We start from the raw sequence: 14,834 nt of genomic DNA, 5'->3' as shown, positions 1-14,834 counted from the left end.
ATAGGTAATGTGCTATAGATATATACCTAATTAAGACAGAAAACAAAAGACCACAAAACACTACATATACAAAACAAAACAACAGACATACGGAGAAAAGGGGGAATAAATGGGATAGGATTGGGATAGGTAAGGGAATGAACAAAAGGGAATAGTGTGCCAAATAATAGATACAAATAAACCAAGTAGACGATAACGACGGAGACTCCACACAGCTCTTCTCAGGGAAAACCAACTCCTTCAACAATCTATAAAGCAAAAATAGAAAGTGAGGGCTCCATAGCATTAATCTGTAAAATAGGTTTATTAGTGAACAATATAAAAATGCAACTCACACAGGTCACTTGAACTTGCGCATAGAAGATACTGTGGCCAGGACCGTGGGTAGAAGTAGAAGTCACTGTTTGTGGGCTGGTACCGGGTCCTTGTGGAACTGTTGGTGACATAGTTCCACTTCCGGGTGCGTGTCGCGGTTCCCCCAGAAACTGGTGCTCAAGTTAACTGCAGTCCCACACTTTTAGATCACAGTATGGATGAATACCGGGTCCTTGTGGACCTCCTAGTGATGCAGTTGCGCTTCCGAGTACGCGTAGAAATTCCTGCAGGAAACTAGTACTGCAATTACCACGGTCCCACAGCACTCTTCATTTACAGCATCAACCGATAACTGTCAAACAGACCTCCAGCAGAGAGAGACCCTACGCGTTTCATCACGTGAACGTAATGTGACTTCATCAGGGGTGAACTTATGCAGGACCACAGTGGTCCTTTATAGTCTAAAGTCAATTAACCAAATATGAACCCCTAATGGGTTGACGATCTGAATTTGGGTTGCTTGTAAAACATGGCACACAGTAAACATGGGGTATACAATACAATATGCATAAACCAAACAACAAAAGCACATGAGTAAAACTTGGAGAAGCGGGGATATAACTGCCAGTGGACATAAAATTCCTATGTGTATATAATTGTTTTTTAAAATGTGGTTATTATATATGATAAAAATCAATGTAAAAGAAATACAAATATGCCATATATATATTTAAATAATAAAAGAGAAGGATAGGGTTTTTAATGATCACTAAAAAGTATCTGATAGTCATGAATATTCACAGGAAGGGGATAAAACACTTGTACAGTACATAGGTGAATAAACTAGTGAGGGACAAATAACACCCAAATAAAATTTGTACACTATACCAATGTATACATAAATAATTATGTGATATAATCCAAGAGTATATGTGTAAATGTTGGGATGCTAGAGGAAACAATGCATACAAATTCCAAATACAATGGGAACAATAAAAGAACAACTAAAAGGTTGGGACTAACATCCAACACCCAGCGCCTGAATATAGGGACTGGCAGAAAAACACAGGACCAATATTTCTAAATGAGCGTACTTGTGTCTAGACAATCATTAAATCCCCCTGGAGACAAGGTACCCAGGGTATAGATCCAATAGGTCTCCCGGAGGCATTACCTCTTGAATCTATCCCTCCTAATAGAGAGGGAGAGATGTGTTCTAACCCTATAATAGTTAAGGATGCTGGATCCCTATTGTGATTAATAGAAAAATGTCAAGATAAACTGTGCGCCTGATTTCCATGGCTCACATTGCTTCTATGCTCCAAGAATCTAGTGCTAAGTGCACGAATAGTACGGCCCACATATTGTGGCCCGCAGGAGCATGAGATCATGTAAATAAAGTATGTTGACAAACAGTTTATAGTGCCCCTAACCATATGTGTAGAGTGATTCGCGAATGATGAAAAGCAATCATTGGATATAAGGTGCTTACAGGTAAGACACCGTCCTCTACCACAAGTAAAATTACCATGGGCTCCTTAATTCACCTTCGCCTATATTCTCTATAGTTCTCAGTCTTCTCTGTGCTAACATGTTTTTAATATTTTTAGCCCATCTATACGTATGTAACGGGTAGCCCTTCTATATGTAACGGGTACCATAGGGGGAAGTGTAGGCCCCAACACTGGGTCACTCAAAAGAATACTCCAGAACAGCTCTGACAGAGGATGCTGCCTGTTATACCTAGTGATAAAACGGAGGATGTTATCTTCAATAGACCCAACTGATTTTTAGTCACACGTTTGTTTTTAGATTGAGTCAATAGATCAGCCCTATTGACAGATCTGACCTCTTCAAAAGCCTTCTGAACCTGTTCCCTACTGTAACATTTAACCACAAATGTGTCCACTAACATATGACCCTGTTTAACAAAATCCTCTTGTGAGGTACAGTTCCTCTTGATCCTGAAGAACTGACTTCTAGGGATATTGTCCAACCATTTCCGATGGTGATTACTGGAGGCGTGTAGAAAACTATTTACCACTACCTCCTTAAAACGTGTTTTTCGTATGAATATTCGCAGTGTTCGACAAATCACCCAAAAATCTACTCGCCCAACCAAAAAATCTACTCGCCACCTAGTCCCGCCCCCAACCCCGCCCCTAGTCCCGCCCCCAACCCTAGTCCCGCCCCAACCCCGCTTTAAAATAAATATATAAATAAAATACATTTAATAAATTCCTAGTCAGAACAACATTCATTTTTGACATAAATGTATTTATTGTATTACATTATACTACAATTAGGCCTTGTTACGTGTGTGTGTGCGTAAATTTCAGATCTAGAAATAAAAGCCAGGTGTGAATGACTAGTTTCCTGAACCCCTTAACCAGTGCCTGGACGCCCCCGCTTCACAATATCTAAAGCAGTAATTCCGCCTGGGATCTTACCTGATCCGTAGTCCCTCAATGTCCAGGTGACCTCATTCCCGCAATGTTACACATTGGAGGGGATGTGTTCCCTACCTGTCTTCTGGGTTAGGGGGGGATTCCGATATCTTCCGTGTGAAGCTTGAGTCAGATCTGGAAGACAGCAGTATAGGTTATTTCGTGTAGTATAGGGCAGTAAGATATATAGGTAAATAAGCGATCCAGAGGGTGGGGGGGTTAGAGAGATAGAGGGAGAGAGAGAGTGGGGGGGAGAGAGAGAGAGTGTGTGGGGGGGGGAGAGAGAGTGTGGGGGGGAGAGAGAGAGTGTGTGGGGGGGAGAGAGAGAGAGTGTGGGGGGGGAGAGAGAGTGTGGGGGGGAGAAAGAGAGAGTGGGGGGGAGAAAGAGAGAGTGGGGGAGAGAGAGAAGAGAGAGAGAGTGGGGGGAGAGAGAGAGTGGGGCAGAGAGAGAGAGAGAGTGGGGGCAGAGAGAGAGAGAGTGGTGGCAGAGAGAGAGAGAGAGTGGGGGGGGAGAGAGAGAGAGTGGGGGGAGAGAGAGAGAGAGAGAGAGTGAGGGGGGAGAGAGAGAGAGAGAGAGTGGGGGGAGAGAGAGAGAGTGGGGGGAGAGAGAGAGAGAGTGGGGGGAGAGAGAGAGAGAGTGGGGGGAGAGAGAGAGAGAGTGGGGGAGAGAGAGAGAGTGGGGGAGAGAGAGAGAGAGTGGGGGGAGAGAGAGAGAGTGGGGGGGGGAGAGAGAGAGTGTGGGGGGGGAGAGAGAGAGTGGGGGGAGAGAGAGAGAGTGTGGGGGGGGAGAGAGAGTGTGAGGGGGAGAGAGAGAGAGAGTGTGGGGGGGAGAGAGAGAGTGTGGGGGGGGAGAGAGAGGAGTGTGGGGGGAGAGAGAGAGAGTGTGGGGGGGAGAGAGAGAGAGTGGGGGGAGAGAGAGAGAAGAGAGAGAGAGAGTGGGGCAGAGAGAGAGAGTGTGGCAGAGAGAGAGAGAGAGTGGGGGCAGAGAGGAGAGAAGAGTGGGGGCAGAGAGAGAGAGTGGGGGGGGAGAGAGAGAGAGTGGGGGGGGGGGAGAGAGAGAGTGGGGGGGGGAGAGAGAGAGTGGTGGCAGAGAGAGAGAGAGAGTGGGGGAGAGAGAGAGAGAGAGTGGGGAGGAGAGAGAGAGAGAGAGAGAGTGGGGGGAGAGAGAGAGAGTGGGGGAGAGAGAGAGAGGTGGGGGGAGAGAGAGAGAGTGGGGGGAGAGAGAGAGAGTGAGGGAGAGAGAGAGAGTGGGGGAGGAGAGAGGAGAGAGTGGGGGGAGAGAGAGAGAGTGGGGGAGAGAGAGAGAGTGGGGGGAGAGAGAGGAGAGTGGGGGAGAGAGAGAGTGGGGGAGAGAGAGAGGTGGGGGGAGAGAGAGAGAGTGGGGGGAGAGAGAGGGTGTGGGGGGAGAGAGAGTGTGTGGGGGAGAGAGAGAGGGTGTGGGGGAGAGAGAGAGGGTGTGGGGGAGAGAGAGGGTGTGGGGGAGAGAGAGGGTGTGGGGGAGAGAGATGGAGGGTGGTGCGGGAGAGAGAGAGGGAGTGGGGAGAGAGAGAGGGTGTGGGGGAGAGAGAGAGGTGTGTGGGGAGAGAGAGAGGGTTGTGGGGGAGCAGGAGAGAGGGTGTGGCGGGAGAGAGAGAGGGCCTGTGGGGGAGAGAGAGGGCTGTGGGGGAGAGAGAGGGTGTGGGGGAAAGAGAGAGTGTGGGGGAGAGACACAGAGGGAGAAAACACACAGAGGGTGGGTGATACACAGAGAGAGGTGACTGACTGACTGGGGGGGGGGGGGTGACTGACTGGGGGGGGTGACTGACTGGGGGGGACTGACAGGGGGGTGACTGATGGGGGGGGGTGACTGACGGGGGGGGTGACTGACTGGGGGGGTGGTGACTGACTGGGGGGGTGGTGACTGACTGGGGGGGTGGTGACTGACTGGGGGGGTGGTGACTGATTGGGGGGGTACCTCTGGTGTCACACACATACACATGCTCCCATACACACATACACTTGCTCCCATACACATGCTCCCATACACACATACACTTGCTCCCATACACTTGCTCCCATACACATACACTTGCTCCCATACACATACACACATACACTTGCTCCCATACACATACACACATACACATGCTCCCATACACATACACACATACACATGCTCCCATACACATACACACATACACATGCTCCCATACACATACACATGCTCCCATACACATACACACATACACATGCTCCAATACACATACACACATACACATGCTCCCATACACATACACTTGCTCCCATACACTTGCTCACGCTCACACACACACACACGGGGGGGGGGGGAAGGAAAGGCCACGACCAGCACCACCACCACGCTCCTCCCCCACCCACCCCCTGCTCGTGGGGGGGGGGGGCAGGCCGACACCCACCCCCCCCCCCCCCCATACCTCACGCGGGCATATTGGAAGCTTTGGGGAGGCAGGGTGAGAGGCACGTGGCGAGGTATCCCCCAGGGGACAGTCATCCCCGCAGTGGCCGCCACTACCCTGCTCCCCTCGCCGGCATGTCTTCACAGTGCGCGGCCAAGCAGCTTTGCAGACTGCTTCTTCCCCCCAGCCCGCGGCGGCATGAAGCTAGCAGGCGGGGAGGCGGCAGGGTAGGTGGGAGTCACGTGGTTAGGGCCGAGTCCCCTCCCCCCCCCCGCACGCCAACCGGGCTGCCAGCAGTGGGGACCTCCCGCCCGGGGCAGCGATCGGTGGATCGAGGGGGAAGGGGACAGGAGCAAGGGACAGGAGGAGGGGAAGGGGACAGGAGCAGGGGACAGGCGGAGGGGAAGGGGACAGGAGCAGGGGACAGGAGGAGGGGAAGGGGACAGGAGCAGGGGAATGGAGGAGGGGAAGGGGACAGGAGCAGAAATGGGGACAGGAGGAGGGGAAGGGGACAGGAGCAGGGGACGGGGACAGGAGGAGGGGACAGGAGAGCTGCCGCGGTGGGGAGTAGGGAGCCATGTGGGGACCAGGGGGATCGCAGGGAAGGAGCAGAGGGGCCGCAGCATGGCGTGTACTTACTCTTGATGTCTGGGCAGAAAGAATGGCTGCTCGTTGGGGGCGGGCTCATATAGAGCCTGGCCCACAAAGCCTGGGAGCGCGCGCCAAACAGCAGTCAGGTAGGGAGTTTTTTTTGTTTTTTGTTTTTTAAGCGCGAGCAGGGAAATTTCAGCGCGAACAGGGGAAATTTAAAAAAAACCACGTGTGCTGCTTGGGCCAATGTTTACTCGCCTGGGGGTTAAATCCACCCGCCCGGGCGAGTAAATGTATAGGATTGTCGAACACTGAATATTCGGATCACCCGGACAGGTAGATAATTCAAGATCGAGAAAATTAATTTTCACAGGATCTATAACAAAAGTACATTTTAATCCCATATCATTGTTGTCAAATGCAGACAAAATCGGAAACAGATCTTCCTCTTCTCCATCCCATATTAAAATATCGTCGATGAAATGGCCATAGAAAACCAGGCCCAGCATTTGGCCCACACAGGGAGGTCCTCCCACAACCCCATGTAGAGGTTAGCATAATCTGAGGCCCTTCCAGATGAAAAGGTGTCAAGGGCCATTATTAATCCACAAGTACTCTTCTATCTGTGCACCTACCTGGGTTCATTGATCAGTCTAGGACATATGTAGTTAAAATGCAGAGCTGCTGCTACACACATTTCAAATGTTATATAACTGCTTGAACCATATGCAAAGCGCGTGCTGCCATTCGGCCTTGCATTTTCCAGAGAATGACAATCATTACAACAAAGGTGAAGATAGAGGCAGTGGGACAGGTGACACTGACACAGAAGGGAATATAGAGTACTTAATGGAGGTCCGAGTGGGAAGGTTTTGTAGGAGGTGATACATCAGAGATTCCCAGCTGTCAAACAGGTGCAAACCCAATGTAAAATAAAGGCACCAGATTATTAAATATACCATTAAAGTAGCATGACCTAAATGAAAAGTTTCCAGTGTATGTGAAATTCATGGTATTTCATAGAAAAAAGCTTTTATGCCTTTTCAAAAGCAAACTTTTAATTGGAGTAAGTTCCATGGGTATTATTATGATCATTTAGTTATAATGCACCAACCTATTCTGTAGCGCAGTACAATAGGGTTGGAGGATGACAAACTATAAGATAACCAATATTCCCATACATTGGTGTAGTAGGTAAGGACGGGCCTGCCCCAAGGAGCTAACAATCTACAAGGAAGGGTAAGTGGAAACCATAGGGTACAGGGTGGTGAGAAGGTTGGTGTGTTTCGGATTGTACAGAGCAGCTGCAACATTAGCAAACAGCTGACACCCTTTGGCCTTTTCCGTGACTCGGGTGGTATCATCTCCAAAAGAGTCTGGGGTAGAGTGATATCAGCTGCACAGCAAACAGACAACACCCATAGCAGAGGTGCAGGGGGAGGTGCTGACGAGCCCAAGCTCTTTTAAATTGTGTCTGTCTTTTCCTAATGATGTTAACCCTGTCCATGCTGGCTTAGTGGACAGGAGCAGTGAAGGGGAAGCATAGTGGGGTGACTCTTTTGGGGGGGGGGTGACTCTTTTGGGGGGGGGGCACCTTTGCCGCGACTCGGGTGGTACCATCGCCTAGAGAGTCCGGAGTAAAGTGATGCCAGCTGCACAGCAAACTTTGGTAACAACTTTTTCTTAAAGGTCAGTATTGCTGAAAATGAAGGTAATTGTAGATATTTATGTTGACATGTCATGATTCTCTTTGTATGCTTAAGATAAGTAAAAGCTTGAACAACTTTGGACAAAGGAAGGGAGACTCGTTCACCAGAGGAACAGCAGCCCGGATACCAAGTATTGTGGTGACATACAGCAACCTCCAGGGGAGCCAGGCAGCTTCTGAGCACAACTCGACCCTTCCCTGCCATAGGGTCAATAGCCAAGATTGTGACAAGGATACCAAAAAGCAAATGGATCAGATTAAGCAGAATACACCTACTGCAACAATCACGTCTGCAACTACACCCCAAACTAACACAGACGTGTTTCCAAAATAATCACCTCCTGGAAAACATTTATAAAATTGACAATGCTGTGAAAACAAGCTAATTCAGCACCTTATGCTTTTCCAAATCCTATATCTGTATTATCCATTGTTCCGATAGTAGTACACACATCATGTTAAAGTTATCCTGATGTCAGTAAAAGCTATCTTCCCATGCAAAATAAGCGTAATCATCACAGTCTCGTTAGCCGTGCAGCAGCATTTCTGGGATATTAATGGCAATTCAATTGTACCAAATCACTTTCAGTGCAAACATTTCAGAGCAGTTTCAGAGATGGGGTTGTAACACTCGGTGAACTGTGGAACTGAGCAAATATGACATTTCATGGCTTTGTTTATTTTAGGCAGTCATGAGACTTATCATTGGGGTTGAGGGAAAACAATCAAATATTTGAGAGGATGAATGGCTTGTGATCAACGTAAAATTCCGGGTTTCATCTTATTCTGTAAGCATCATGGGGTTAGCTGTATCAATCTCCAAAACCGACAGTTTGGTATGATGTTCAGGCACTTGTAATGCATTGTGAATGTGCAGTTTCTGTGTGTCATGTTAATGTGCTGTAATTATGCTCCTCTTGAGTGCAATCAAAAGGAGTTATATGGTAATTACATGATGTCAAAGGGAGTTAAAGGAAGAGTTAGCTGAAACAAACTCCATGTAGGAGTTACTAAAGCAAAAGGAGTTACTTACAATAATATAATGTATCCAATTATATACAAAGTATCCAATTGTGTCTAACATGAGTCAGAGATGTGCATTACGGCACATATTAACTAAGCAGTGCTATTCCATAAGAATGGATTTGGCTGTAAGGTGCCTTATGGACGAGCTGTGGCCCCACACGTATGTCACTTTATATACAGTGATGCTTCATGCGGAATGATGGATCACATCTGAGAGCTGTGAAAAAGTGAGTTATAGATATCTGGCCTAATTTGGAAGTTGGAAGTAGATTAGTTAGGCTATCATATAGTCTTACATCAACTACTTAAATAAAGTTGCAGAGTAAGTGGCGGGGATAATTTAAATGGCACAGAAAGGTGTAGCACAGATAAGTGCTTTAAGGGCAGGTCTCCGCGTAGTGCTATCAAAATCAGTATCCATTTGGTTTAAAAGTGTGTGTCAAAACATAATCTTTTTCTTAGGTCTTACTGAGACCTGGCAGACATAATATTGCAAGCAAATTCTTGAAATAGAAGTTCAGAAACAAGTCACACCTGAATGGTGATTTTTATTTTTTTTAGAGTGCAAATTATTTACAGACATTCGACTTGGCCACGAATACGGCGTTTATTCTCAGGATCGAATATTTGCGGCTCAATCTCCAAACGGGCATATTCGCCCCTCTTTGAAAAAAATAAAATATTAATGTTCGCGCGCAAAATATTGACGCATGGCGACCCCCAGGGATGTGCAAATGTCAGCATCATTTTGGACATTCACAATGGAATCGAATAAAACAAATATAATATTTTGTTTTAACGTATGCCAATCGAGTACGCCAATGACATTTGAAAATAGGGAAGGCAAATCAAATATGGCGGCAGGTTTCGGCACATTTTCCAAAACGTTTCCATGCCAAAGTCGAGGTGGAAAATTGAAAAGTGACAAAAACACGGTGAAGAATTTGCGGGTTGAATTTTGACACATTCCCCCCCCCCCCCCCCTCTAGGTTTCTCTCCCTTTGTAATGCGGTGAAATGTTTAGTGCTTGTGATTTATAGTTCTCAAGAGCCCCCCAACAGGTCAGGTGTGATGGATATCCCAGCTTCAGCACGGGTGGCTCAACCAGTGGCTCAGTCTTTGACTGAGCCACTGGTTGACCCACCTGTGCTGAAGCTGGGATATATGAAGCAGTGGCATATCTTCGACTGAGCCACTGGTTGACCCACCTGTACTGAAGCAGTGATATCGTCAAAGCAGACCTCTTGGGTTCTTGAGAACTGCAGTTGATCCGTTTTCCCACCTGTGCTGAAGCAGGGATATCCTTCAAACCTGACCTGATGGGGGGTCTTGAGGACAGGAGTTGAGCCCCGCTGAGCTCATTTAGCACCCACGAAGCACATTGACCGTCTTTTACATGTGTGTTGTTATATGTCTTCAAGTAAGCAATGCCAATAATATTCCAATTCTGCGGGTCTCTATCTGCATTCATAGCATGCTTGCTGATATTACCCCTGGAACTGTATAGACATGTACTGTATGTGCTGGGATCTGCAGAATACATTTACTTGGAACTCAAATAAAATCACTGCCTGGTTGAAAAGTAAAATATTTACCATCACAGACAGTTGTTACATAGAGTGATAGAAAACGTTAAGGGAGAGAACATTATACACACCTTATAATAGTCTATATTCATTCCTTACTAGTCCTTTTTTTCCCTTTTTTGTACATGAAATACATCCTCAGATCAAACCTCAGTTTTTTTAATTTTAAGAAGGTTTTAAAGTGGCAATCCAAGCTCTTTTTTTTAATATTTTTTTTTTTACAAGGCTTGAAGCAGGGGGTCTCTGGAACGGAACCCCGTTCATTTCAGATCCGGGGACCCCCTGCTTCCAGAGATATAGACCCCCCGTAGAAATCACTGGCACACGGTGCTGCAGATAGTCAGCATGATGTGTGTGTGTGTGTGTGTGTGTGTGTGTGTGTGTGTGTGTGTGTGTGTGTGTGTGTGTGTGTGTGTGTGTGTGTGTGTTTTAATAAATCAGTTCTGTACTACGAGAAAATACTTGTAGCATTTAATTAAAAAAACAACCATTTTTAAAGACATTTTTAATGTATTCTAATGTAACAAGCATTTTTGTTTCTCTAGCAACCATTTACAAAATCACATCCCCTTCCTCTTCTAAGACAGGCTCTGGCACACCCCTTTTGCCCTGTCTCTAGCAGTGCACCAATTGTATCTAGTGCCTGCCTGGTCACATGATCTTCCACACAGAACTTTGCATCTTGGGTAATCTTCTGCTGCCCTAACAGTGATTTAAAGAACCCCCGAGCTGAATCTTCAGCGATCGATTTCAGGAGAATGGATCAATTGGCAACTTAGCTAATCACTTATCAGTGTGTAGCTTGTATTGATGCACATATTGAATGGAAAAAAAATAATTTAATTAAAATGGCAGCTTGAACTGCAGCTTGAAAAACCTTGTCGGTCTTGAGGTAATAAACACAGATCTAGGAACAGCTCGATCAACTTATTGCATTAATACCTTTCCTAAGGGCTTCACTAATATTAGCATTGATTGTATTTAAATACACGGTATCTTTTTCCTATGTTACATAAACATGTGTCTAGCCATTGACATTAAACAAGTAAGAGCCCTGTGACTGATTACGAACGAGCACTGGTCTGTCTCATAACCGGGACAAGCTTTTAGTGACCTATCTTCAAATATTTATACTATTAGAACCATAAAGGAGAGATACTTGTATACATTAAAAGACATTCTACAGTATGTAACCCCTTCTCTGCTAAACAGACCAGTAAAACATTGGGGAGTCATGCGGTGAGGGAATCCAATACTGCTTTTGTAACATCCCAATTTGGGGAAGACTCACTAAGGGATGATAAGGTTATTGGAGTATGATCCCGTGTTTCCTGGTAAGTCAATGTCAGATCGAGCTATAAATGCCTGTTTTCTTAGCTTGCAGGATCTCAGCCTTTGATTTTTATTTGTAGCTTTTTCAGGCTCTGTTCTGTTCTCCAGCATTTTAAACTGTAACCATTAAGTGCTGGGCATTCAATATAGTCACTCTTTCAAAGAATTTTTATTTTCTATTAAAATTCTATTTTTGCACCTGACCCTTTACATTTTATTCCATTGAGCTTCTGTATCCTGACTGTTATATGAAACGGGCTTGCCCCTTCCTAACTTTATACATTTTTGGGTACACTTTACATCTTGCTAAGTGGGAGGATGATACATTTAAAGAGGCATGTACATAAAGTGTGAGATCTGAAGCATTTTCATGAGACGCAGAAGAAGAGCTTCAACAGCTTTTCAGTGAAGGGTCACAATATAGTCATAGGGGTTCATTAAAGTGAGATAACGCCATTGCGGCACCACTGCACAGATCTTCGAATTAAGTCCCGGGAGTTTTTGTGCCGAAACGCAACCATCGCACCTTAATGAAAAGCATGCATAGTAAACTGCAATTATTGGGCCTTGAATACACGGTGACTGTAAAATAATGAGGGCATCGTTGCCATCCCATGGCTGGAAGCTGCTTCATATTGTAACCATGCAGTGATCTATATATGCCTATAACAAATAATCATCAATCTGAGTACAGATCTTTGGAATGGAATAATGCAATGATAAATAATATATTATATATTTTACATGCACAATATAACAAAATGTAATACTTTCTGCTCTTTATCCATAAAACTCACTATACTGTAAACTGGAAAGCTTTATTGAACTATTCCATTTATAGTAGTACTTGATGTTCTTCTGTGAAATAAGATTTATTATATGTAGCATTTTCCAAATAAATATATAGTTATTTAATCAAATTGTCTCATGATTCTGTTTGCTTGTGTGTTTTTTGTTTGTTTTGTTTTTTCAACCAAAGTTTTAATTGAAATGTTCAAATATAGGGAAAACATTACTTGGAAAATTTGACAAGTCTTATACAACCAAATCATGCAATATAAACAGGGTGTGGGGTGTGGATCACTTGGGCAAGGAGAGGGGTAAGGGTGATAAGGGTACATTTCCCGCTATGCACCATCCAGACTCTTGCGTTCTGCTCAAGGATGTCTTCTTTCTACCCCCTTTGTATCTAAAGCCCTCTCCCGCCTTAAACCTTTTTCACTGACTGCCCCACACCTCTGGAATGCCCTTCCCCTAGTACCCGACTAGCACCCTCTCTATCCACCTTTAAGACCCACCTTAAGACACACTGGCTTAAAGAAGCATATGAATAGCACTGTGGATATTCTGAACACATGATACATAAAGCTTGGCCCCCTGCAGACACACTTACCAGAACTCCCTCCTACTGTCTCTGTACGTTCTCCCTACCTACCAATTAGACTGTAAGCTCCTCGGGGCAGGGACTCCTCTTCCTTATTGTTACGTTTATGTCTAAAGCACTTATTCCCATGATCTGTTATTTATATTATCTGTTATTTATTTGATTACCACATGTATTACTACTGTGAAGCGCTATGTACATTAATGGCGCTATATAAATAAAGACATACAATACAATACAATACAATACAGTTAGAATATGTGAAATCAGGCATTTGTGGGATAGTTGACATCTTCAACTGGTTTCGCCAGTAAATATATGAGGCTCAAGAGGGATTTTAATCTCTGTCGTTCCCTCAATAATCGTTTGGATTAAAGACCAATATTTTTGGATAGCCGAGCTGTTCCACCATATATGAACCATATCTCCAATCTGCCCACAACTTCTCCAACAGAGACCTCGGAGAAAATGTGTTTCAATCTCTTTGGCGTAAGATACCATTGAAACATAATTTTGTATATATTTTTGTTTGTCGTGGTACATATGGAAGTCTTAGAGGCATTGTCCCATATATCCTCCCAATCATCCCTATCTATATCTAAATGTAGATCCTCGGCCCGCTTTAGTATATAAATATGTTTAGGTCTTTTTCTGACTAATTCTAGTTCCAAGTACATCTTTGTTTTTAGTCCCTTCTGGTATGTCCTCTTTTTACAGATAATTTCGAAATTGGTAAGCTCTGGGAATTCAGTTTGCTTGTATTTTTTTGTATAGTATTTTTTTATTGAAAGTCTTGCATTACATATATTTGTCAACATTTGTTAAGATCATAAATGGTCAATATTTCTTTGGTCATAACAGGTTATTTTCCATTTACAGGTTTGCATGACTTTCGTCTTTTTATTTTATATAAAGCTAAACTATTAAACTTTTGTCAAAACATTGTTTCGATGTAACATTTCTTTATCTGCAATACAATTCCCTTCCTAGAACTTGTACAACAAATAAAAGGTGAGTTCAATGACTAATTAGTAATTAACAGCAACTCCTGCGACCCCGTTACCACCGTCACGCCACCGTTGACTTTCTCTCATCTCCTCCGTCCCTCCCAAGTTCCTAGTCTTTATGTGTTTGTATTGTTTGTTATTGTCCCCTTTTCCTATTTGGTTCTCCACTCTCTGGGTCATGGTTACTAGTCCGGATCTTTTTGCCTCTAGTTTGTGTATATTGCCTTTGCATAAACTCTATTACTGCTCTTGCCTTTTGGGTGCTCTAGTTGTTTAGGGATTTCCTGCAGAGGTGTATGTTATGCGATATGTGCATTTCTGTTTCCCTGAGATCTTTATTGTATTGTAACTGGTGGATCTCTTCTGAGCATCCGTGAAGCAGTGCATGCGTTTGTAATGGGTGTTGTTAAAGCGGCAATCCAAGCTGGGTTTTTTTTGTACATAGGATTGAAGCAGGGGGTCACCTGAGTTGAACCCCATTAATTTCATCCCTGGGGACTCCCTGTTTCCCGAGACACTTACCTCCAAAGGTGGTGCTGGTATCTTGGGAAAGTGTCATGCTCCCGGGTTATGTGGGCCAACAGGAAGCCGAACGTGATGATGTCACGGCTTCCTGTTGGTCCACAGAGTGCAGGAGCTTAGAAACTTCCACCGTTACGTGAACCCTGCTAGCGGAGCAGAGTGGCGACCAGCAGCCCCTACAGAGTTAAGTATCACTGGAGACAGGGGGTCCCGGAGCTGAAATTAATAGGGTTCACCTCTGGAGACCCCTGCGTCAATCCTATGTTAAAAATACAAATAATTTGATATAAACATTGCATGTTTGGATCGCCTCTTTAATGTTTATATATTGTACAACACTAGCTTCTGCAAATACTTACAGCTCCTACCTCCCACTGCTCATTTCTAATGCACTCCGACTTCCACCAGACACCAGCAGAGCATCTTATCATGGATAATCAGCCAGTGAGGTGGGAATAATGTACAGCGCATCACAACATGAGCTAATAAATAATACTGTGAC

The 14,834-nt window shown here is 44.8% G+C and overlaps 1 protein-coding gene across 5 annotated transcripts in view; it reads left to right on the top strand.

Annotated features, from left to right (window-relative positions):
• OPN4 (opsin 4) overlaps positions 1 to 12,339 on the top strand; it is a 47,544-nt gene extending 35,205 nt beyond the window's left edge. For 4 of the 5 annotated variants that reach the window (XM_075610560.1, XM_075610562.1, XM_075610559.1 and 1 more), the window contains one exon: positions 7,531 to 12,339. In XM_075610560.1, coding sequence (XP_075466675.1) covers positions 7,531 to 7,809 — 279 coding nt within the window. In that variant the 3' untranslated portion in view covers positions 7,810 to 12,339. The remainder of the gene's footprint in view (positions 1 to 7,530) is intronic. The other variant, XR_012803431.1, reaches the window with a different exon arrangement.
• The last annotated feature ends 2,495 nt before the right edge of the window (positions 12,340 to 14,834 follow it).

This window comes from Ascaphus truei, chromosome 8 (genome assembly GCF_040206685.1).
Source record: "Ascaphus truei isolate aAscTru1 chromosome 8, aAscTru1.hap1, whole genome shotgun sequence".
Lineage (NCBI taxonomy): Eukaryota > Metazoa > Chordata > Amphibia > Anura > Ascaphidae > Ascaphus > Ascaphus truei.
Note: the sequence above shows the minus strand (reverse complement) of the source record. Positions and strands in the feature narration are given on the sequence as shown.